Below are 24,619 nucleotides of genomic sequence, written 5' to 3' on the forward strand. Positions count from 1 at the left end.
GTCAACCTACCACAGGGCCTCTAAGCGTCTGGGACCCGTTGAGACGCGGCGGCTCGGTTCCCCTGGTAACCCTGCCGCTCGCTGCGTCGCGCTTCCGGAGACTGCGGGCGGCGCGCTCCAATGACGTCACGGGGAGACTTTCCGGCCGGTGACAGAGTTGGGCTGAACTTGTGGGGACCAGGGGCGCCATGGGGGCCACTGGAGACGCTGAGCAGCCGCGGGGACCCGGCGGGGCAGAGCGGGGCGGACCCGAGCTGGGAGACGCGGGCGCAGCGGGGCAGCTGGTTCTCACGGTGAGGGCGCCCCCGGGGAAGCCCCGGCCAGGCCTGGGCTCGGGCCCGACAGGGCCTCGGGCTGCCGGGACCCTGGCCCGTGGGCGAGAGAACGAGGCGGCTGGTGCTGCGGAGGGGTTGTGGTTGTCGAAGTCCGACGACCCGGCTTCATATTCTGGTGCCGCCCCCCCAGCTAGGTGACGTAGGCCGGCCCTGCCAAGCCCCTGAGCGCCAGTTTTCTCAAAAATGGAGATGATTAGGCCCTGCCTCGTAAAGTTGTTGTGGGAAAGGATATAAATGCGGGTAAAGCTCCCAGCGCATCATCTGGCACAGAGTAGCCCCTCGGTGGACACTGATTCCTTTCCTCCATCCGTTCCTGAAAAAGTGGGGTTGGGACTTGGGGGCAGGAAGCTTTATCTCGGTTCCTCTTCCCTGGCAGGACCTTCCAACCACTGCCCTCCCCCCTACCCCAAGCGGGGAGAGACGGTGAAAGCACCTGAGAAGCAGGGATGTCTAGGTATAACTTAATACCCACCCTCCACCTCCACCCCAGCGTCACGGACCTCGGTGACATCTGCTCCCTTGGTCTCCACAGAACCCTTGGAACATAATGATAAAGCACCGGCAGGTACAGCGGAGGGGCCGCCGCTCACAGATGACAACAAGGTAAGGCTGGCCTTGGGTGGGACTTCCCCTCCCAGGCACTGGCTTGGGAGGCAGCTTTTGGGCCCCCACTGCACAGAGCTGAGAAAGAGATCATCGGCCAATAGAAAGAGGAGATTCAGATTCTGTAACTCTGTGTGACCTTGAGCAAGTCATTTCCCTTCTGAACTCAAAAGAGGGGGCATGTTGATTCAGCAGTGCCCAAGGTCCCTAACATTCACAGGCTCTGTGTTTGAAGGCTCCAAAGAGGCAGGATAGCATGGAAGTTAAAAAAATGTGGGGCTAATAGTATCCATCTCAGGGAAGGGAGAGAGCGCAAGATGGGTCTTTGGGATGCTGGTTATATATGTTTCTTGACCTGAGTAGCGATTAAAAGGATGTTCACTAAAACTGTTTGTTAAAGTGTATAGACTTTTTCTGTGTTAAGTATTATACCTCTATAACACTTTAAAAATAATGCCATTCCATAGAGTTATGAGTATGAAATAAAGTCCTGCATCTATGTGGTTTGCAGAGCACCAGGGCACGTGGCTAGTTTTCTGTAAAAGCCATATGTTATTGTCATTAAAGGGTCCTATCTCAATAATTGGCTGGGCAGAGTAGGAAAGGATATGTTTGGGACATGCCTCCTGACTGTGTCTCCTTCCTGAATGCAGTTTCACAGATCCTGCCATCTCCATGGATCTCCTCCGAGCTGTCCTGCAGCCTAGCATCAATGAGGAGATCCAGACTGTCTTCAACAAGTACATGAAGGTGAGAAGGACACAAAGATAAAAAATTAACAGGAATAAAGACTCATGGGCAGTCCTTGCCTGCATCACAGTCTCTCTTTCTAGTACACACAGATAATCAAAAGTTTTCCAATTCTGAACCCCCCAAGAATGTTTTTCCTCTTTGGGGGTAATTTGAATTCCTCTTCTTGTTACCAAACCAAACTCGGGTCTTACTGCTTGCCCACGTGCAGTGAAGCCAATCTACTGTCCCTGGGTTGTGGTGAAGGAAAGTGCAGCGTTTATTGCAGGGCACCAAGCAAGGAGTCCAGGACAGCTAGTGCTCAAAACACCCAAAGTCCCCGATGGGTTTCAGCAAAGCATTTTTTTTTTTTCTTTTGCGGTATGCGGGCCTCTCACTGCCGTTGCGGAGCACAGGCTCCGGACGCGCAGGCTCAGCAGCCATGGCTCACGGGCCCAGCCGCTCTGTGGCATGTGGGATCCTCCTGGACCAGGGCACGAACCCGTGTCCCCTGCATCGGCAGGCGGACTCTCAACCACTGCACCACCAGGGAAGCCCAGGACTGGACTCTTGTTTTTATTCCTAAACCTTCTCCTCTTGTGTTTATTCATTCATTCAAAAAGTATTTACTGAGCACCTACCATAATGCAAGCACTATGCTAGGCACTTAGGGATGTAGCAGTGAATAAAATGGACAGTGTCCTTACCCTCTTTGAATAAATGTGTACTTTGTCAGGGAATGCCAGAGAGAACGGGAAGAGAGTGACCTATAGGGAACAGGGATGCTATTTCATAACTTGTGACTAGGAAAGCCCTCTGATAAGAGGACATTTGAGCAGAGACCCAAATAAAGTGAGGAAAGAACAAGTCGTGCAGATACCTGGAGGGAAAGCAACCCAGGCAGAGGGAACAAGGGCAGAGGACCTGAGGCAGAAGCATGCTTGGCACATTCAAAGCAACAGAGTGGCTGGAGCCAGCAGAGCCGGAAGGAGAGGAGAAGGAGAGGTGACCAGACAGGTAACAGACTCAGCTCAGGCAGAACTTTAAAGCCGTGGTGAAGACTGTGAATGAAATTTATTGCTTGCCACATCAGGAAATAAAGGATGTTGCAGCCATCAAGCCATCACATTACAGCCACCCTTATGTTGAGCCATGAGGGAACTCAGGATAGAAACAGGATGCCCGCCATCTAGTAACAGACTCAGCTCAGGCAGAACTTTAAAGCCGTGGTGAAGACTGCGAATGAAATTTATTGCTTGCCACATCAGGAAATAAAGGATGTTGCAGCCATCAAGCCATCACATTACAGCCACCCTTATGTTGAGCCATGAGGGAACTCAGGATAGAAACAGGATGCCCGCCATCTAGCGGTCAACTGCTGCAGCCACCCCTGACCGTGCACCTTGAGGAGACTCAGGATGAGAAAGCACAGGATACTGGTCCCAGATAGCTGAGGTGCATATCAAAGGAATAATTTCATTGAGCCCGGACTCTTGCATCTTCCCATGCATAGGAAAGTGCTAAATTCCTTAATTTGAGATGTCTGGTTTTCTTTATTTAAGAGTAATCTTTTGATGTTCCGACTCCGTGGTCTTTGTTGCGAAAACTCCTATATATCCTGGCTCCCCCCACTTGCCTCTTTGGAGTAGTCCCTCAGAGCTGTCTGAGATGCTGTGTCCCAGGTTTAAGTCCTCAGTTTTGTCCGCTGAATAAAACATAACTCTCAGCTTTCAGGTTGTGCATTTTCTTTCCAGTCGACAGGACTTTGGGTTTTATTACAAGTAAAATAGAGGCTTTTGGAGAGTTTTGATTGGAGTTCATGATCTGAACACTTTTAAAAAGTCGCTCTGACAGTTGTAAAGAGAATAGACTTCAGGAGGACCAGTTAGGAGGCTTGAGATGATAGTGGCTTGGGTGTTAGCAGTAAAGGTGTTGGGAAAGAATCAGATTCCGTATGTGTTTTCAAGGTAGCAACAGGATTTGCTAATGATTCAGATATGCCGGGTAAAAGAAAAAGAAGTAAACAACTCCGGAGTCATTTGCCAGGGGCAACTGTAAAGATAGGATTGCCATTGACTTGATATGAGGAAGATGGAGACAAGCAGGGGAAATCAGGAGCTCAGTTTTGGACAAGTTTGAATGGGACCATCATTCACTTAGAAACCAGAGTCTAGTGGCTCTGCCCTCTGCTCCATCTTCCATACCCAGTAGCGGGGTCCTGTACCTTCCACCCCACAGTCTGACCAGCATACCCTTATTCCTTGCCTCTGCCTTGGTTCAGGCCTTCATTATTTCTCATTCAGGCTCCCACTGTAATCCCTAACCGCCTCTGTTCTTTCCCTCTTTCAATCCACCCTCCATACAGCTGCCAGTGATCTCTCAAATGTAAACCCAACGGTGTCACTCCCCTATTTAAAATCCTTCCACGACTTTCCATTTTTTTCTGGGTGAAATCCAAATTCCTTAACATGGCACATATGGTCCCCTGTGATCAGCCACACTCCCCTACATACCTAGTTATTCCTGCCCCTGACTTCTGCACATCCCAGAATGCACCAAGTATTCTCATACCTCTGCACCTCTACATGTGCAAAAATAAAGAGGTTAAGCCCCTAGGAAAAGGCTAGACCAGCATTCAATCCAGGATTGTCTACCTCCAAAGCACTTTCCTTGTTGCTTTTCCCAGTAGTGGATGCCATGATTCAGGAACTTTCTCTCCTGAACAAATGCTGGATAAACACAATTTGTGGCTTCACGTAGTCTGCAAAGATAAGTCCTTGCCACACTTGTTTTTATTTTTTTATTTTATTTTACTTTTTAAAATTTTATTTTTGGCTGCGTTGGGTCTTCATTGCTGCGTGCAGGCTTTCTCCAGTTGCAGTGAGCGGGGGCCACTCCTCTGTGGGGTGTGCAGTTTTCTCACTGAGGTGGCCTCTTCTGTTGCGGTGCATGGGCTCCAGCAGTTGTGGCACACGGGCCCAGCAGCTGTGGCACACAGGCCTAGCCACTCCACGGCATGTGGGATCCTCCCGGACCAGGGATCGAACCCATGTCCCCTGCATTGGCAGGCAGACTCCCAACCACTGCGCCACCAGGGAAGCCCCACACTTGTTTTTAGACAAGGTACAAATGACTTGATTACATCACAGCTTCAGGTAAGTCCAGGCTCTTGATCGACCTCATCTGATTACTTTGTTTAATGATGTTCCAAATCTCAGCTACCCATTTTCTTAAAAATGTTTAGAAAAATAACTTCTAGAAATGGCTGATTTTATCCAAGACATTGTGAATTTTATTCATTTATTCCTGTTATTATTAAATGCATGCCCCTTTAAAAAGAATATTCTAATAATATAGCTTAGGAAATGGATTTATGGGTGGATAAATGGGATGGGTAAATGGATACATGATAGCAAATATAGCAAAAGTGTGGACTAGGTGGTACGTATGATTGAATAACAGTAAAAATCAAAGTCACTAAAACCTCCCAGAATACCAAACTGTTAACAATGACATAGTCTCCTATATTTATTTGTGTGTGTGCGTGTGTGTGCACGTGCACTCACTCATGTTTAAAAAATACATGGGATCAGGGAATTTCCTGGCGGTCCAGTGGTTAGGACTCGGCACTTTCACTGTTGTGGCCCAGGTTCAGTCCCTGGTTGGGGAGCTAAGATCCCACAAGCCGCACAGTGCAGCCAAAAAAAAAAGAATACGTAGGATCATTTTACACACATTGTTCTGCAATTCAGTTTTTTCATTTCACAATATATTTTGGTCATGTTTCTAGGTCAGTACATAATAGCTCACCCTGATTCTTTTATAATAGCTGCACAGTAATCTGTTGTATGGATGTACCACAATTTAATGAGCTAGCCCCTAGAACATTCGGATTACTTATAGTTTTTGTCTACTACAAACAATGCTACATTGAGCACTTTGAATGTATATCTTTGTTAACCTGTGAGAGTATTTCTGGGGGATAAAGTTCTAAAGATGGAATTGGTGGGTAAAAGGGGAAACATATTTTTCCCTCAAGAAAATTTGTCTCCAGAAAATGTTGTTGTTGTTGTGTTGCTTTTGTTGTTTTTTTTTTTGGCCACACGCCACACAGCGGGATCTTAGTTCCCCAACCAGGGATCAAACCCGTGCCCCCTGCAGTGAAGGCACGAGTCTTAACCACTGGACCGCCAGGGAAGTCCCTCTCTCCAGAAAGTTTGTGCCATTTTACATTTCTACCAATAGTGTTTGAGAATTCCTTGTTCATGACTGAATTTCATTCTCACGTCTGGAGGTAGCTTACACTCACCCCTACATATTTGTTGCCCTGCCCACCTCACAGGCTGGTTCTAAAGTATCCAGATTATTTTAACTAGCTTTCACATAGTCGGTAGTCGGTATTGAACCACCAGCATTAATCTCCAGTTTTTTGTTTTGAAGTCAAACTCATCTGATCATTTCATTTAATTTTGCCTGTAGAATTTCCCTCCTAAACTCTTGAGGTCTCTAATCCAATGCTTTCACACTCTTCTCCTTGGTTTAATGTTAACAACAAAGGCATATATATATAAAATTCTGAACATAAAATGATAGTACTTCCCCATAGTTGTCTCCCACAGGAGGAGCTTGCATTATAGGTTCCAGAATTTTTCTGTTCACCAGAGAGAACCAACCCTTTCTTCTGGAGACATGGACTATTGTTACAAATGTGCTTGGGGTGTCTTGGTTTGGGGCCTCATGTCACCTTGTCCCTTGGTGTTTTCAGGCTCAAGCTGTCCCTCTTACCCAATGGAGGAAGCTTCTGCCTTTCCATTCCCCAGCCAGCTGGGACTGCTGACATCCTGGGGCCCTGGCCAAGTCTCACCCCTCCCAGTCTACAGATGTTTCTTTCAGACTGGGCGAAGTCAGAATTCAATTAGGCTTTTCCACTCTGGGTCTTTTCTGGCCTCCCTGACCTGTTCATCTCAGGCACTGGTGTGGTTGTTTTTTCTTCTGTGGAAGTAAGACATGTACATTATAGAAATTGAGAAGATAGATAAGCAAAAAAAAAAAAATCACATCACCGCTTTTACTCTAATATATCCTTACAGTTCTTTTACTCTATATATTCTTACAGTTCTACAGTTTGCTTTTTTGCTGTTTTACATAAATAGGCTCACACTATCCCAGACTATTTTATAACTTGCTTCCTTCACTTGACAAAATATCATGAATACCTTTTCGTGTCAAAAATATATTCTCCTGGGCTTCCCTGGTGGCGCAGTGGTTGAGAGTCCGCCTGCCGATGCAGGGGACACGGGTTTGTGCCCTGGTCCGGGAGGATCCTGCATGCCGCGGAGCGGCTGGGCCCGTGAGCCATGGCCGCTGAGCCTGCGCGTCAGGAGCCTGTGCTCCGCAACAGGAGAGGCCACAGCAGTGAGGCCCGCATACCGCAAAAAAAAAAAATATATATATATATATATATATATATATATATATATATATATATTCTCCTAGGGAATTCCCTGGTGGTCCAGTGGTTAGAACTCTGCACTTTCACTGCCGAGGGCATAGGTTCAATCCCTGATCAGGGATACCGCAAGCCATGTGGCACAGCCAAAAAAAAAAAAGAATAGCTTTATTGCTTTGCCAGAGGAGTTTTACAGCACCTCCATGATGGTTCTCCTCCTTAAGAGCGTATAGAGTGGGGAAGCAGAGCCTGGGATGTGAGTCTAAGTCTGGCTGATCTCAAAGCCGTGTTCATTATCACCTTTCCTTTCTTTCTGAGGGTAGGAGGAAAGCTTCTGTTTTATATTCTGTTCCCTTCAAATTGATGCAGATTAGCAGGACTTCTGACCTTGTCTTCTATTGTACCTCTCCCTAGTTCTTCCAGAAGGCCGCACTGAACGTACGCGACAATGTCGGGGAAGAAGTGGATGCAGAGCAGCTGATCCAGGAGGCCTGTCGGAGCTGCCTGGAGCAGGTGAGATCAAAGAGGAAAAGAGATGTAGGCACAAGGTTTAGCCCTCAGGGCTCAGCAAAGAAATGTGGTCCCATCATCAGTAGTATTTGGAGGGATACCGGCGAGCTACTTACATCTAGATAGGGCTTAGAGCTTTGCTGACAGGAGGGAAGGGAGGTAGCTACTAGATGCCAGCTACCGTGGTAGATGCTTTCACTGCGTTAGTTCATTTACATCTCAGAAGAAACCTGTACAGAAGGCATGTTTCCATCCCTAGTTTACAGATGAAGAAATTGTGGCTTGGAAAAAGCGAGAGATAGAATAGCTAAGGTCTGGCTCGCCTCTGCAAGTGCTTTTGCTGATTTGATCCTTCAAGTAATCGCTGCCCCTTTTGGTATCATGAGAACTGTCACCCTTTCTGCCTCCCTGCCTCTCAAAGTGGTCAGGAGTCATGACATCAGGTCTAGAAATGGCTGTGTCCTCAAGATAGTAGTGAACCAGTTTGCATGTGTCAGCTGCTGTTATTAATAGGAATTGTCAGCATCACCCAGATTCTGTGCTTGACTGTGGAACCATTAGCTGTCAGAGATGGAAATTTCTTCATAACCATAGCCACAAGGGCAGGCTTGAGTTCAGTACCATGAGGGTAATTATCGTGAGATGAGAGAGTAACATCTTCCGGGAGGTTGGCTGACTAGCTACTCAGGCACAGCCTCAGAAATGAGCAAGACCAGGGCCTAGACCTCAGCTTTGAAAAAACAAAACTCCATCCTGTGAGGGCAGTGAAAGTTGATCTGGTTCTTGTAGACTATTAAATTTAAGCTAATCAGATTCATAGGAGGCCATTTCATTAACTCACTCTGGGACTGTAATATGTTATAATCAGTTGTGACGTGTGCTGATAATAAAACATGGCAGTTTGCTAACACTAATCTTATAAGTTTGAGCTGAATCAATATTAAATTGATAAAACCTTCACTCTCATTTGCATCCTGAAATGCTTTCTTGAATTTATCTCTTCACCTAATATGTGTTGAGGGCCTACTATTTGCCAGGCCCCAGCAGGGCTGTGCAATATGAACATAGTCATTGCCCCCAGAGCCCTTGACATTACTCCAGTAATCATACAATAGGTCTGTAATCAGGAACTGTTTTAAATGCTATAAGCATAGGAGGTGATGAGAGAGTACACTAGAGGGTGCTGAGCCCAGGGGCAGGGCAGAGTGGAGAAAGAAAGAAGCCAGTGTTGTTGGTTTTCAGAGGTTGGAGAGGATGGCAGAGCACTGCAAACCAAGCTATAGGTGTGGAATTTTAAGCAGAAGAGCTACTAATGAAATTTGTATTTTCAAGATCACTCTGGCTGCTGTGAGGAGATTAGCTTGGGAATCTGCCATGGAGATTGAAAGGGAAATTTATGAGACTGTTCAGGAGTCCCAGTGAAAGGTGAAGATGGAGTTAAAGTGAATTGGGCATAACCTCCACTCGCTGAACGTTCATACCTTTCCAGGCTTCTGAGTCCCCACATCCACCTTCCAGAGTTCCCCCCTTCCAGTACTGATGTAACTGTGTGGTCAGAACACATGGAATCAGAGCATAGGAAGGTAGAAAGCCCAAAGTCTAACTTAAAACCAGATGAATCAAGAAATTTGGGGGAATTCCCTGACAGTCCAGTGGTTAGGACTCCATGCTTTCACTGCCAAGGGCCTGGGTTCAGTCCCTGCTCGGGGAACTAAGGTCCCAAAAGCCTGAGGCACGGCCAGAAAAAAAAAGAAAGAAATTCTGAAGAAGTCTTTTAACCTTTCTGACCCTCAGTTTACTCATCTCTAGATTTTGGACTAGGACCAGTGTTCTGCTGCGAGGATTAAATGCGACGATACACACAAACCACCAGCACCGAATGGCTACGCACAAAGCACACTAGATACCAAACACATGGCAGTGACATTCATAGTGTGGAACATGTTGCTGCCTCACAACAGAGCCTCACTTTCAGGGGGCCAGGATACGTAGAAGCTCCGTGTCTAAACTGCTGCAGAGCTTCTTCTTACAGTAAAAGATTCTTCAGACTGGACCTGATGGAATCAGACTAGACTATTTCCTGGTTTTAGTGGAATTAAGACTTGATTGGCTTGTTTTCACTTTTGAAACCCCATCTTCCCATCTCAGTGGTATTTCCTAATCTTCTTCACTACCTCTTTACAGCTGTTTCTTAGGGAGAAATGGCTGATCTTATCTATGGCACGTGGCCTTGGGGTTTTTGATTGATTTTGTTTTGCAAGGTAGTTGTTGTTATTTCTTCGTTTTATTTATGCAAGTAGTACACATTCACTAAGAAAAATGTGGCATAGTAGCTAAGGATGCAAGTTTTCTCTTGATTCTGACTGCGCAGATTTGAGTCCTGGCTTCAGCACTGACTGGCTGTGTGACCTTAGGCAAGTTGCCTCACCTCACTGAACGTCAGATTTCTCATCTGCAAAGTGGAGATAGAGGCTCTACCTCATAGGATTGTTGTGAGAATTAAATGTGGCGATACTCTTAAAGCATTTAGATCAGTAGCAAAGACTCAGTAAATGTTACTTGCTGCTGGTGTTATATTAAAATTAGAAAATATAAATTACAAAGAAGAAAATTAAAATTTCTCATAATCTTACTGCCAACAATAACTTCTATTAACATTTTGATGTGTTTACCATTTTTTCCCCTATGTATGTTTATACACATGTGTGTTCATTCACTGGGACACTGAGAATACAATGGAGAACGAAACAGACCGGCCTTGAACCCACAGTCCCCTTCAGAGGCCACACTATTTCTCTGTTCCCTTTTATAGCCAGACTTTAGAAAAGGTTGCTATCCCTGACTCTACTTTGTCACCTCCCATTCATTCCATTAGTTCTTTCATTTGTTTTTTTTTTGTCATCCCCCCCGCCTAAGCCGCGCGGCACAGCTGATTGAACAGGGCCCTTGGCAGTGAGAGCACGGGGTCCTAACCACTGGACCGCTGGGGAATTCCCTGTTTTGGGGGGGTTTGATTTGGTTCTTTTCCTTTGATTTGTTTTTCTTTTGTTTATTCCATTCATTCTTTCACTCACTTTGTTTTGGCTTCAGTCCCCACCAGTTCACAGAAAGCCCTCTTATATCAGGGTCACCAGTAACCTCCATGTCGCTCAGCTTACTCAGCTTCTTGGTGGCATTCGTCGCAGTGGGTCACTTCATGTCTCTTGCAACACTCCTCTCCTGGCTCCAGTGCCTTGACTTTGCTCCAGCCTCATCGGTCACTCCTCCTCACTTTCCTCAGCTCTTCTTCTCTGCTACTAACTTGACGCATTCCCAAGTTCAGTCCTCAGACCTGTCGACTTACAGAAAAACACACAACAAACACACAGTGTGAGAGTTGCAAGTTAAGTTTTATTCAGGGACTTACTGAGGACTGTACCTAGAGACAGCCTCTCAGTGGCTCTGAGGGAACTGCTCCGAAGAGGTGGTTTATATATGATTTGGGGGGGTGAGGGTGGGGCTGCAGTCAAGCATACGTCTTGGTGAAAGATTACTGCTGATGACAAAGAACAGACATCTTAAGTTAATGATTTTGCTGCTTTTCTATATATGGGAAGATGCAAGAATCTGGGGTCATTGAGATTCTCCCTGAGATATGCATCTAACTATCTAAGGGCCTGTTTATCCAAAGCACAGAGTGCCTCATCCTGTTTTTCATCCTGGATTTCTCTCGGGGTGCACTGTCTACTTGCAGTGGGTTACGACTTAACTCTTGTAGTGCTGAGTGGTGAACAGCGCTCTTTGTTTTGCTTTGTTCACAAATCCCATCTCTTCTGGGGCTGCCTCTCGTTCTAGGTGATTTCATCTAGTCCTGTGGCTTTGAAGCCAGTTTAACTGGTGATGATTTCCAAATGTATATCTCAGCCCTGAGCTACTGCCCCTCTTGCCTTCCTCCACTCCATCCTCACAGCAGCCAGACCCATCTTTTTAAAGATGAATCAGATTGTGTCACTCTCCTCTTTAAAACCCTCCAGTGACTTCCCATTGCTGGCAGAATAAAGCCTAATGCCTTACCATGACCCACAGAGCCCTACCTAGACCTCTCCTGCATACTTCTTTAACTTATCTCATCCCACCTCCCCCTCACTGACTGCATTCTAGCTGTATAGGAACCCTTTCTGCTTCTCCAGCACACTGAGCTTGGGGCCTTTGCACTTGCTTTTCTCACTGAGAGGCACACTGTTCTCGCTGCCTGGCATACGCGTAACTCCTTACAAAGCTGGTTCCTTCTTTTCTTCAGGTTTACCTTAAATATCACCTCATCAGAGAGGCCTTCCTTGGCCACACCATCTAAAGTAGTGCCCCCACCCCGCTGCCATCTTACTCCCTTCCCACCTCCATTTAATCTCTATCACCTTACTTGTTTATTCTGCGATTTATTTCAACCTGAAATTATTAATAGTACACGTTTATTTTCTACCTCCCTCCCATCCCCAACCTCTGCTAAAATCTTGAGCTTTACAGCAGTTGAGGCCTGATCTCATTCACCACTGTATTCCCAGACCTAGAATATGACTCTTAACATGTGTACATTGTTTATTGAATGATTGAATGAATTAACATGGCAAATGAACAGGCAGGGTTCCTGCTCTCATAGAACCTACAGCCTAGTTAGGCAATACAGGTCTGAATTAAATTACCACACAAATGTGTGCAAAGTTACACGCTGAGATTTGTGCACTCTTCACTGAAAAGGGACAAAGCTTGGAGGAGAAGATCATGAGTTCAGTTTTCGACTTCGCAAATTTGAGACATCTACACATAGACGTGGGGCAAACTGTTACATAAATCTGGAACTCAAAGGAGAGGCTACCACTGAAGATAGAAAATTAGGGAGATAGATGTTAACTGAAGCCATGAGCATAAATGAGAGCAGACAGAATATCTAATGAAAAGAACCAGATTGAGGAGGATGAGCCAGCAAAGAAGGCTAAGAAGGAGTGCCCAGAGGGCTTCCTTGGTGGTGCAGTAGTTAAGAATCCACCTGCCAATGCAAGGGACATGGGTTCGATCCCTGGTCTGGGAAGATCCCACATGCCGCAGAGCAACTAAGCCCATGCGCCACAACTACTGAGCCTGCGCTCTAGAGCCCATGAGCCGCAGCTACTGAGCCTGCGTGCCACAACTGTTGAAGCCCATGTGCCTAGAACCCGTGCTCGGCGACAAGAGAAGCTACCACAATGAGAAGCCCGCGCACCGCAAGGAAGATTAGCCCCGCTTGCCGCAACTAGAGAAAGCCCGCATGGAGCAACGGAGACCCAACACAGCCAAAAATGAAAATAAATAAAATAAATTAATTTATAATTTTTTTAATTTTTATTTTAGTTTATAATTTAAAAAAAAAAAAAAAAAAAAGGGTGGCCAGAGAAGTAGGAGGAAAACCAGGGCGTGTGGCCACAGGAGCCAGTAGAAGACTGTTTCCGGAAGGAGAGCGCTCTCAGGGCTGTCAAATGCTGCTCCGAGAGGTCACATGATCCTGACTCTGCACAGGCCTGCAAGGCCCTGCCAGCCTCCCCATGCTCCTCGCTCACCACTCTCTCCTTCTCCCATTACTTAGAGGCCATCCTCTTCTTCAAATGAGCCATGTCTGTTCCCAATTTAGGGCTTTTGCACTCCTTCCTGCGGCGGAAACACGCTTCTGCTCAGCCTTTTCTATACGTGGCTCCTTCTTCACATCTCAGCTCAGAGGCTCCCTTCTCAGCAAGGCCTTCCCTGACCACCTACTCAAAGTAGCCCTCCCCTCTGGTGATTCTCCATCACATCTGCCTAGCTAGGGTTTTTCCTTCTCAGAGAAAAATTCATGATTCGAAGTCACCTTGTTTATATGTTTGTTTATTTGCTTATCATCCAGATCACCCACAGAATATGAGCTCCACAGAGCAAGGCCCTTGCTTGTGCTATTTACTGCTGTGTCTCCAGCACTTACGCACTAGGCACTCAATATTTATTAAGCGAAAAACGGCAGCTTACTGAGGAATATGTTTAATATCAGTGCCTTTAGTTAGAAAAAATACATAGCATGTGTTTACATGGAAAAGAGTAAGGACGAATTTACATTGAAATGTTAATAGTATTCTGTGGGTACTGAGGTTTCAGATTTGATTTTTTAAAATTTTGCTTATTTACATTTTTCTAATTTTTCAACAATGGTCATGAATTATTCAAGTTTTTTAAAAAAGATATCTATTTGTATGCATATCTCAGGGTCCCTTTGTACTGACCATGAAAGAGTTTTAACCCAGTTTGAAGTTGTGTCTATAAAAATGGGGGCAGAGAGGCTTACCCACCGAAATAGTGACTGTTAACACTTGGTCTTGTCCCTTCAGGCTAAACTACTGTTTTCAGATGGAGAAAGAGTAATACCCAGATTGACCCATGAGCTTCCAGGGATAAAGGTTAGAGTCACTGTGTCCTCAGGTCTTGGAGGGGGAGACCGATCAGAATGGGAGGCAGGTGAACTCTGTGGCCTAGGGGAGGCTCCACGGACCACCCATTTGTGGGACCAGGTCTAAATAGCATCATGCTGGGAGGGCTGCTGAGTCCCGGCTCAGGGAGGGGCTGGAGGGTGTGGTCCAGGGGCTCTGTCTTCTGCAGCCCCAGGGGACCCACAGTTCCCGGCCACTGGCCTCCCACTGACTCCTTTCCCTTCTCCTGCAGCGTGGCCGGCAGGCAGAAGAGGAGTGTGCCCACCGAGGAAGCCCCGTTCCCAAAAAGGTAAACCATCTCCTGGTTTTCTGGCTGGGTAAAGGGCGTCACTTTGTCTCGTTGGGAAACCATCTCCTTCAGGTGACCCTGGACCTGCCAGTGGGGCGGGGACTTCCACAGGGTCAGGCCACTGACATCTGTTCTTTATGGCAGAGGAAGGGACGACCTCCGGGACACATCCTGTCAAATGACCGTGCAGCCGCAGGCATGGTGTGAGTAGGGGCCAACAGAACCAAAGGGAGGAGCTGGGAGGGAGTGGGCCAGGAGGAAAAGAGACCAGAGTTCTCTGCCTGGCAAAATCAGACCCATTTGTGCCAGGTCCCCGTGGAGGGGAGCGCTCTCTAGTCTGAGGGGTGGGGAAAGAAGGCAGTGAGGAGGATGTCGTATCCTGTTTTTACCCCAGAACAGTTCAGCACAGCTTCATTAAACACCAGAGGTTTTTTATTGGTAGTGTGTATTGAATGCTTGTGATGTGCCATAACTGGTCTAAATACCTTATATATACTTGATCTTTTAATCCTTACAACCACACCCTAAGGAAGGTATAATTAATTTTGCAGATAAGGAAACAGAATTACTTACCCAAAGTCAGACAGCTAATAAAGGGCAAAACTGTACTACATTGCCTCCAGGATGGTCATTTTTAAAGATTTTTGAAGGAACAGAATCTTTTTTTCAAACAGAGCTTTATGTGGGAGCCTAATCCTCATACCTTAGATTTGTCCCCTGCCCGAAGCAAGTTCATTCCACACTAACACAAGATAGGGAGTTGCTGCTGTTATCTCCTCCTGACAGATGAGAAAACTACAGCCCAGAGAGGTTCTTGGACTTGCCCACACGGCTAGGTGATAGCAGAGCGAGTCCTCGAATGGCTCCTAGTCCCTGTGCTTTTTTCCCCTTTGCACCTCCTCTAATGAGCACCAGGAAGCAGTCCACCCAGGGCTGGAGTGAGAGTATATGCAGAGCTCCCACCAGCAGCAGCAAACTGTCTTCCAGTCCTAGGCCTGATCTTGGGGGATTCACCTTTCTTCGTTCCCTCCAATCAGATGGAAACCAAAATCCTGTGAACCAATTCGTCGGGAAGGCCCTAAGGTATGATTATGTGAGCATGGCAGTGACTGCTGTCCCAAGGAGACCCAATCCAGGCTCTGGGCTCCACCTTGAGGGAAAGGGGCTGGGGGTGGTGAAGGACATGTGCATGCCATTCCAGAGCCATTTTCACCTCCCACCCCACCTCCCACCTCTGGCCTTCCAGAAGCATCCCAAGTAAGGACTGAAATTAGGGGCAAAACAGAGAGAGGGCTTGGTCTTTGCTGAAGCCTTCTCCCTGTAAAAGCTAGTTGTCACTAATATTTATCCAGTACTTAACGTGTCATAGGCACTGCCCTAAATCTTTTGTATGGATTCCCTCATTTAATCTTTATAACAACCTTATGAGGTAGATTCTGTTACCCTTCTATGGTTCAGGAGCTTTCTTTCCTACCTCCTGGGCAGAAATTATATTATTTTATCTGGTTATCTTATACACTTGATACACCTGAAGACACTAAGGACCACACAGTTGCCCAAAGTCATGTACTGCGTAAGTGGCAGAGCCAAGTGTCAAACCCAGCCAAGGTCCGTGGACACCAGTCTGTGCTCTTAACTCTTGTCTCCAGAACAGTTGTTTGCAAGCTTTTTTAAGAGTAGAATCCTTTCTTCAACTAAAATCATACATGGAAGCCCAGTAAGGTAGGTGAAAGCTCCACTGTCCGGGTTGCAGCTGTGTCCAGTAGAAACGGTCCACCCCTTATTGTACTGGCCCTCTGCTTCCACCAGTGACCACACCTTTCTTCTTCAACTCTGCTCCCTTAGAGTCTCCTAGACCTTTCTTTGCCACTCCAGACACCCCTTCTCTCTCTCTGGTGAGTCCTTCCTCAGCAGTGACCCGTACAAGTGGGCATTCCCCAGAATTCTCTCCATTGCCCACTTGTCCACCTAAAGTTTCTCTCTGGATGATCTAAAGCATCCACTCGTATGGTTTCGGGGACTAGTATGTGCTGAAGTTGCCTTACCTCTTTGTCTGTCCCACACCTCTCTCTCTAGTTTGAAGCTTGTATATCCTAGTGTCTGCTAGCGCTCTCGGCCTGGAATCTCCATAGAATTTCAAACTCAGCATATCCAAAGTTGAAATCAACCTTTCTCCCAGACCTGCTTCGACCTTTTCTACTTGAGTCATCTTTGCCTCTTCGTTTCCTTTTCCTCCAGACATCCAGTCAAGTCCCGGATGATTCTACCTCCTAAATACGTTTCTCACAGTTCCTATTCCCTCTTTTTCGTCCTACTGCCATCCTAGCTCCAGCCTTCATCTTTCAAAACTGCTCTAATTACAACTGCCTCTAAACTGCCCACCCAGCCTGCAGCCTCGACACTTCACGCCCGTTAACCACGTTGCAGAAGAGCGAGCTGTCTTGAGCACAAATCCGGCTCTCCCTGTCTAGAGGCCTTCGGTGACTCCCCATCACCGACAGAATGAGCAAAATGAAAAGCCGTCCACATAGTGTACAAGGGTCCCCAGCCCCTCTCTGCTTTCCTCTCCAGCCTCATCAATTGCCACTCCCTAATTTGCTCTCTTTTAGCAACACAATTGCTGTGGTTTCTCCAACAAGCCAAACCGGCTCTCACCTGCCTTTGTTCATGCTGCCCCTCCTTCCTCCCCTCTACTCTGTCCAGCTTGTGCTCTCCCTGTCAGAACCAACTTGGGAATTAACCCCTTCAAGGAAGCAGTCCTGTTACCCTCCCTTTGGCTCCCATCATGCCGTACACTCATCTGTGTCACTGCCCATCTCATGATGGCATCATTATCCGTACCTACGTCTGTGGCCCCCTGGAGAACAGAGACTATCTCCAATTCATTCCTTTACCCTCCACCCCTCCACCCCCCACCCCCCATATGGAGCAGAGGACCTAGCATATTAAAAGTACTCGGTTTCTTGAATCAGCTGTTTGATGAACAGTGGACAAGGGTGGTGGTAGGAGAGGGCCAGGGAGGAGTGTCTGTGTCCCACCCACCAGATAAACCTCAGCCTCACCAGCCTCTCTATTTTTTGCACAGTGGGACCCAGCTCGGCTGAATGAGTCTACCACCTTTGTGTTGGGATCTCGAGCCAACAAGTAAGTCTAAAGAGTTCTGGTGCTGAGGGAGAGGGGAGCTCGGGGGCCCACCACTAGGACCGCAACTGCTGGGATCCTTACCACTCCTCTGTTACTTTGCAGGGCCCTAGGGATGGGGGGCACCAGAGGGAGAATCTACATTAAGCACCCACATCTCTTTAAGGTAGGTGAGTGCTGGGAGTCAGGCAGACCAGTGCAGTGGAGCAGGTGGCACTGGGAGTAAACACTCATCAGGGAGTCAGGACATCTGGGTTCTTGTGCCCCTCTGCCCTTAACCTTTACCTTTGGTAATTTACTCAGCACCTCTGTACCTCAGTGGTAACAGTGACCTTCCTCGTATGTTTATTGTGTACCAAACACGGTTTTAAGTGCTACACTTACATTATCTCTTGGAACTGTCCTTTAAGATAGGTATTGTTATCCTTATTTTACAAATTAAAATAAAACAAAAAGAAAGATTGAGGAAGGCTAAGTGACTTGCCCAAAATTACTCAGCTAGTAAGTGGTGAGTTAGGATTCTGTCTTCTGCAAAGCTTGCGATCTTAACCACTGCTGTATTCAGTTGTCTATAAGATAAAGAGACTGGAGCAAGGCAGCAGTTCTAACCCTTTTCAAAGACAGGACTCCTCTCCTGAGCTATGCTTTGGTGTCCACTGTTTGAGAAAATCTTGGGGGTGGGAGGGGTATGAATTCACCCTCTTAAATGAATTTGTATTTTATCAGTCACAAAAGCATCCAAATATATTAGAAATAAAGTAATGCGCATATGTTCAAGTTATATATTTTTTTGCGCCTGTGTGCAAGGCTTAGTGCCCCTTGTCAGAACTACACAGCTCCTTGGGGTCCCAGAATCATGGGCTCTGTCTGCTACATTCTGTGCAAGTTCAGGTTCTTCAAAGGACATACCTACTTCCTCTATTTTTTCAGTCTTATGTTGTGGGATTCCCAACACCTGGACAATTGGGTGTGCTTGCTGCTACTTCATTTTCCTCTCTTAGTGTCTTCACTCCTGCTGTTCCCTTTGATGGCCTTCCTCCCCTACCCTTTTCTCTGCCTGACTGTTGTGCAAGATCTGCGTCTTCCAAGACCCTTGCTTGCATCATCTGCCGAATGGATGTGCCCTTGGGCCTGCTTCAGATGCCCGTCGCATAGCGCTTGAGAGTACCATTTCAGTCCTGGTTCCATCACTTACTAGCTGTGTGACCTTGGGCAAGTGGCTCCGCATTTCTGAGACCGTTTTGTCATCTGTAAAATCAGAATGATGCCTTTTAGGGTTGGTAGAATTAAGAGAAAATGCAGTAAAATGTAGCCATTTTTGGTAATAACTTTAAATGATGGAGTATAAGCTATAAAAATATTGAATCATGTTGTACACTCGAAACTAATATAATACTGTAAATCAACTGTACTTTAAGAAAAACACAACTGACTTCCTCTGTAAAAAAAAAAAAGAGAGAGAGAAAGCACAGTAAAGCTCCCAGACAGTGCCTGGCCTAGCAAGAGCTCAATAAATTGGTCATCATTACCAGCATACATTCCCAATTCTTAGACCCATCATTTTTAATAAACTCCCAACCCACACTGTCATTACCAGTGGATGCTATCTCTCATTGTAATCTTTCCAGGCTAATAAGTGGAGGGAAAATATTTTTGTTGTTTTACTTTTAATTCTTTATTAGTGATAATCATCTTTTCATCCATTTAGAGTCTATTTGTGCTTCTTTTGTAAACTGCCTATTATATCTTTTGCCCATTTTTCTGTCCTAAAGGCGTTATTCAAATTTTCTTTTCCTTTTTAACTTTTGTTAATAGAAATAATATGTAAACCCATTCTTGTTGTAAAAAGATTCAAACAATACACTGAAGCTAATAGGGAGCAAAACACAAAGCTCCTCTTAACCCTTGAATCTGACTCTCCTCCCCCAGGGGTCACCCCCAGCAACATGGTAGCATCCTTCAGTCTCCTGTCTATATGTGTGTGAGTGTGTGTGTGTCCTTGTCCTTTAGTGATATTGGGCTCATACTATATATATTCTGATTTTTCTTTTCACCCCAAAGTTCATTCATTCACTGAAAAAATATCGAGTGCTGAGCATTCTCAAACTGCCAGAGATACAGTAGTGGACAAAACAGACACAGACAACGCCTTGCCCTCATAGAGCTTACATTCGAACACAGGGCAAGCTATGGTCTGTGGGCCAAATCCAACCTGTAGCCTGTTTTTGTCCAACGCAGAGTGGTGACATTTTTAAAGGGTGAGTTTTTAGAAGAAAATGAAGATTATGTGACAAAGGTGTATGTGGCCACCAAAGCCTAAAATATTGGGTTGGCCAAAAAGTTCGTTTGGGTTTTTCTGTAAGATGTTACAGAAAAACCCAAATGAACTTTTTGGCCAACCCAAATTTTTTTTTTTTTTAATATTTATTTATTTATTTTTGGCTGAGTCGGGTCTTAGTTGCAGCATGCGAGCTTCTCTCTAGTTGTGGCATGCGGGGTCCAGAGTGCATGGGCTCTGTAGTTGTGGCACGCGGGCTTAGTTGCCCCACAGCATATGGGATCTTAGTTCCCTGACCAGGGATCGAACCTGCGACCCCTGCATTGGCAGGCAGATTCTTAACCGCTGGACCACCAGGAAAGTCCCTGGCCAACCCAATATTTACAGGAAAAGTGTGCTGGCCACTACAGATCTAGGGAATAATATCTTAGCAATTTGTCCATGTTATTAAGTCTCCCTCATTTTACTTCTAACAGCTGTGCAGAATTCACAGAATAGATTTTGTCTATTTTGTCTGTCATTCATTTCATTGCTCCCTTACTTATAGATGTTGAAGTGTTTTCCGACAGTTTTGCTGTTGTAAACAGTGCTGCACCAGACATCCCTGCGTGCACGGGTGGATGACTGTGAAGGATAAATCCCTGGAAATGGGGTTGCTGGGTCAGGAAGTACACACTTTCAAATTTTTGATTAATATTTATATTACTTGGGAAGTGAACTAATTAAACTACAGATTTAAATAATTAAATCTGTAGTAACCATACAGATTTCCCAGCTTGGTCTCCATTTCAAATGATCTGCCTATTTTATAAAACCTACTTTTATTGGGCACTTATGTGTCATATACTATATTTACCACCTTTTATGCACTATCTCCTTTATTCTTAACAACAACCCTATAAGATAAGTGTTAATACTCTTTGTTTTACAAATGAAGAAACTGAGCCTTGGGACTTCCCTGGTGGCGCAGTGATTAAGAATCCACCTGCCAATGCGGCCTGGGAAGATCCTGCATGCCACGGAGCATCCCGTAAGCCCATGCGCCACAACTACTGAGCCCACATGCCACAACTATTGAAGCCCGCACGCCTAGAGCCCGTGCTCCACAGTGAGAAGCCCATGCACCACAACGAAGAGTAGCCCCTGCTTGCCACAACTAGAGAAAGCCCGTATGCAGCAACAAAGACACAACACAGACAAAAATAAATAATTTTTTTAAAACTTAAAAAAAAAAAAAGAAACTGAGTCTCAAGGAAATCATCACCTACATTTACACCACCTGATAATTAGCAGAAGCCAGAATTTCTGAACCAAATTCTTTTCTTTCTTTTTCTTTCTTATTTTTTTTTTTTTAAACTGCCACCCCCTAAAAGCCCACCAGGCCAGATTGGCCACCTTCACATGCTCACCTGCAACCTTCCCTACCACACGCATTCCCTGTGGGCTGAGCTCTGAACCCCACAGCTAAGTTCTTAACCACGATGCTATTCTGCCTCCTCCAGGTCATGAAGTGTCCTGATTTTTGTTTTAGAAAATTTGGTCACCATAATAGTCACATGTGTTGTAAGCCACCTCAGATCATTTCTTCAAAGAGGAGTACAGCTCTAAAATAATAGTCACGATCTGACCAGTTGCCGGAAGTGCTGTGTTTTGAGAAAGGAAAGGGGGGAGTTCCTTGCTGGCCTGGTGGTTAGGACTCAGCACTTTCACTGCAATGGCCTGGGTTCAATCCCTGGTTGGGGAACTGAGATCCTGCAAGGCGCGTGGCATGGTCAAAATTTTAAAATTTTAAATTTTTTTCGGATTTCCGTGGTGGTCTAATGGTTAAGACTCCGCACTTCCAGTCAGAGGGTGCGGGTTCAATCCCCAGTCAGGGAACTAAGATCCTCCATGCTGCGTGGCACAGTCAAAAAAAAAAAGTTTAAATTTTGAAAAGAAGGAAAGGGGCAGGAATGAGAAGTGTACTAAACCTTGGGGAATTGGGTCCCCTACCCTGGCCTCCTCCTGGGCTCAGCGCTGCTTGCTCTGAAGAGGTTGGTAAACCCTCTGCATCCACCAGGTTAGGACAAGATCTTGTTGCTAAGAACTGCTCAAGGGCCAAGAGTATGCTCTGGACCAAAGAGAAAAGCCCATCACACCAGGCTAACATCCCCCCCCTTCCCCGTGCCTTCATCCCTCACAGTATGCAGCTGACCCCCAGGACAAGCACTGGCTGGCCGAGCAGCATCACATGCGGGCAACAGGGGGGAAGATGGTAAGTATTGCCACACGTGCCACTGCTGGAGACCCACCCTGCCCAGGGACCAGGGCTATTGGTGGCAGCTTACCCACAAATCTGAGAGACTCCATGCCCAACAAGTGTGAGAAAGGAGACTTGTAAGTGTAGAGAGGGCCCATTCCTTCATGCTGAAGACCAGACTGTAATCCCTGGCTTCCCTCGCCTGACCCCAGGTCTCCCACACACCTCCCCCTTCCCTTCCACAGCACCCTCATATGTAGATCATACTAGCTGTATGTAAGAATGGCAGGTACAAGACGTCCTGAACACTGCTTTCCCGTCATGTGCTGCCCATTGACAGATTTCACTCCTGCATCACGACTCTTCCACCAGAATCAGCTATGGAATCTCTTCTCAACACTGTGCTCCAGGCCGCACCCCTTGTCAGAAGGAATTAGCACATGCAGTGAAACTTGTTTGCCACACGTGGCAGCCCTTTCCAGAATCACTTCTACTTAAAGAGTTCTTAGCTCAAATCAAGCAACAACCTTAGGAAAATCATCGTTGCATGTGTTCTAAAACTATCATGGAGGGATTTGTCCATCACATGCCCTGTCCCCCACCTGAAGACTCACTTAGTCCCACCGCTGGGACTGCTCCTATTAGAATTCAGTGGCCTCGGGACTTCCCTGGTGGCTAGTGGTTAAGAATCCACCTGCCAATGCAGGGGACACAACTTCCAGCTCTGGTCTGGAAAGATCCCACATGCCGCAGAGCAGCTAAGCCCGCAAGCCACAACTACTGAGCCCACGCACCTAGAGCCTGTGCTCCGCAACAAGAGAAGCCACCGCAACGAGAAGCCCACGTACCACAATGAAGAGTAGCCCCTGCTTTCCACAACTAGAGAGAGCCAGTGAGCAGCAATGAAGATCCAACGCAGCAAAAAATAAATAAATAATTAAATTTATTTTTTAAGAAAGAATTCAACGGCCTCACAAACAAGTATGCCATCTTCTTTCTGGCAATGAAAGCTATCTTTTTTATTTTCTACTATATGCTACACTCTTTCAAAAAATATTTCAGGAAACTTACCATTGACACATACATAAATAAGAAATAAAGAGGATAAAACGGCAAGGCAGGATCTAAAGCCACAAGAAAGACTAGTTTTTAAAAAGGGATTTTTAAAATTGCCAGCCCAGGAGACCAGTGCAAGTCCATAGGTTTTCGGCTGCAGGCCCCACTCAAGGACAACTGATCTGTCACATAGTTCACAGTGCCCCTAAGATGAAGGCAGTCAAATGTCTCAAGGGACACACAGTTATTCCTGACCCTAAGACTGGAAAGAAATGTCTCCCACAGAAGACTGTCTCATGTGATGGACAGCATCCACCACATGGTAGGCTCACAAGAGGGCTCTCTTGCTGCAGACCATGGCATTGTGCTACAGCAGTTCTGCAGGCCCCCGGACGACACAGCCCAGTTAATGGACAGCAGTGCGGTTTATCATGTTTCCCCTTTTGCCACGAAGTTCAAAACCAAATTATCTTAGTTCCAGAGTTCACATATGGCTTCCTCCTAATTTCCTATTTCCATGTATATTTTTCTACCTCTGGCCCTTTCATTTTAAGCCACCTCAGGGTCCCTTTGTAAAAGGGACGACGGCTATAAGTAAATTAGTCATCATTCCCCAGTCTCCCACCCATAAATTTTCTACTTGTGTGAAAGATTGTCTCAAGAAACTATTCCCCCCCCAAAAAAAGAAACTATTCCCCAGACAGCCTCTCCCTACTTACTCTCCTTTGCTAAATTATAAACTATGACTACACGCCCCCACCTTCCAGCCCTTACATTAAGGAGATGTTTAATAAAGTATTAATCGAGTTGGACTGAAATGAATCAGAGGCAATGACGACTCTCCTTTGCTCCTGCCCCAGGCCTACCTCCTCATTGAGGAGGACATCCGGGACCTCGCTGCCAGCGATGACTACAGGTAAAACCTGCCCTCCCTCCCCTGGGATGAGCCTGGACCTACATCCTCCCTTGCTCCAACTCTCCTCCTCAATGTCTCTTCCAGAGGATGCTTGGACCTGAAGTTAGAGGAGCTGAAATCCTTTGTCCTGCCCTCCTGGATGGTTGAGAAGATGCGGAAGTACATGGAGACACTCCGGACAGAGAATGAGCATCGTGCTGTCGAAGCGCCTCTGCAGACCTGAAGCCAGGTCCCCTGGCTACAGTTGGCAGCCCTCCTCCAAGGCCCTCTTACCCACATGGCTGAGGCCACTGCTGGGACTACTCCTAGATGGATCTCAGAGGCATTAAAGCTATGCCTGGGCTAGTTTGTAGTGACTCACTGCAGAACACCCCCAGACTGGCATGTGGTTCTATATTTGTAAAGTTATTGGGATAAGAAGCAATTAAATGGTTTGTAATAAACACAGATGGTGAGCCTGCTGTGAGGTCTGCCTGTGCACGCTGACAAAACATCAAGGGCTCTAGAGGAAGTGGGTGAAGGAAAAAAGGACCAGGCTCGCTTCCCCCACCCCACATTATTCCCAGGAAGCCCAGTGCCCCATGCGTATCTGCTTTGTGAGACGAAGCTG

At 46.3% G+C, this 24,619-nt stretch overlaps 2 protein-coding genes across 6 annotated transcripts in view; one reads left to right on the plus strand and one right to left on the minus strand.

Annotated features, from left to right (window-relative positions):
* WFDC3 (WAP four-disulfide core domain 3) overlaps nucleotides 1-200 on the minus strand; it is a 28,959-nt gene extending 28,759 nt beyond the window's left edge. For 2 of the 3 annotated variants that reach the window (XM_089896981.1, XM_089896976.1), the window contains exon 1: nucleotides 11-200. The gene's annotated coding sequence lies outside the window, so the exon portion shown is untranslated. The remainder of the gene's footprint in view (nucleotides 1-10) is intronic. The other variant, XM_089896980.1, reaches the window with a different exon arrangement.
* DNTTIP1 (deoxynucleotidyltransferase terminal interacting protein 1) lies at nucleotides 28-24,468 on the plus strand. 3 transcript variants are annotated; one of them, XR_016387932.1, is made up of 13 exons: nucleotides 28-293; nucleotides 868-938; nucleotides 1,592-1,688; nucleotides 7,531-7,629; nucleotides 13,992-14,060; nucleotides 14,323-14,379; nucleotides 14,524-14,582; nucleotides 15,417-15,462; nucleotides 17,465-17,523; nucleotides 17,626-17,686; nucleotides 21,981-22,052; nucleotides 22,378-23,018; nucleotides 23,954-24,009. XR_016387932.1 is itself a non-coding variant. In XM_022565040.3 (13 exons), exons 1-13 carry the CDS (start codon nucleotides 189-191, stop codon nucleotides 24,230-24,232), a joined length of 990 nt encoding a protein of 329 aa, XP_022420748.2. In that variant the 5' UTR covers nucleotides 73-188; the 3' UTR covers nucleotides 24,233-24,468. The 3 variants fall into 3 exon arrangements, 2 of the variants coding, with proteins under 2 accessions (XP_089753100.1, XP_022420748.2); XM_022565040.3 differs by lacking the exon at nucleotides 22,378-23,018 and adding an exon at nucleotides 24,094-24,468 and having other exon boundaries at nucleotides 73-293; XM_089896974.1 differs by lacking the exons at nucleotides 17,626-17,686; nucleotides 22,378-23,018 and adding an exon at nucleotides 24,094-24,221 and having other exon boundaries at nucleotides 39-293.
* The last annotated feature ends 151 nt before the right edge of the window (nucleotides 24,469-24,619 follow it).

The sequence above is a fragment of the Delphinapterus leucas genome, chromosome 15 (assembly GCF_059928025.1).
Source record: "Delphinapterus leucas isolate spDelLeu-1000000601 "Yukka" chromosome 15, BTC_Dleu_Yukka2, whole genome shotgun sequence".
Lineage (NCBI taxonomy): Eukaryota > Metazoa > Chordata > Mammalia > Artiodactyla > Monodontidae > Delphinapterus > Delphinapterus leucas.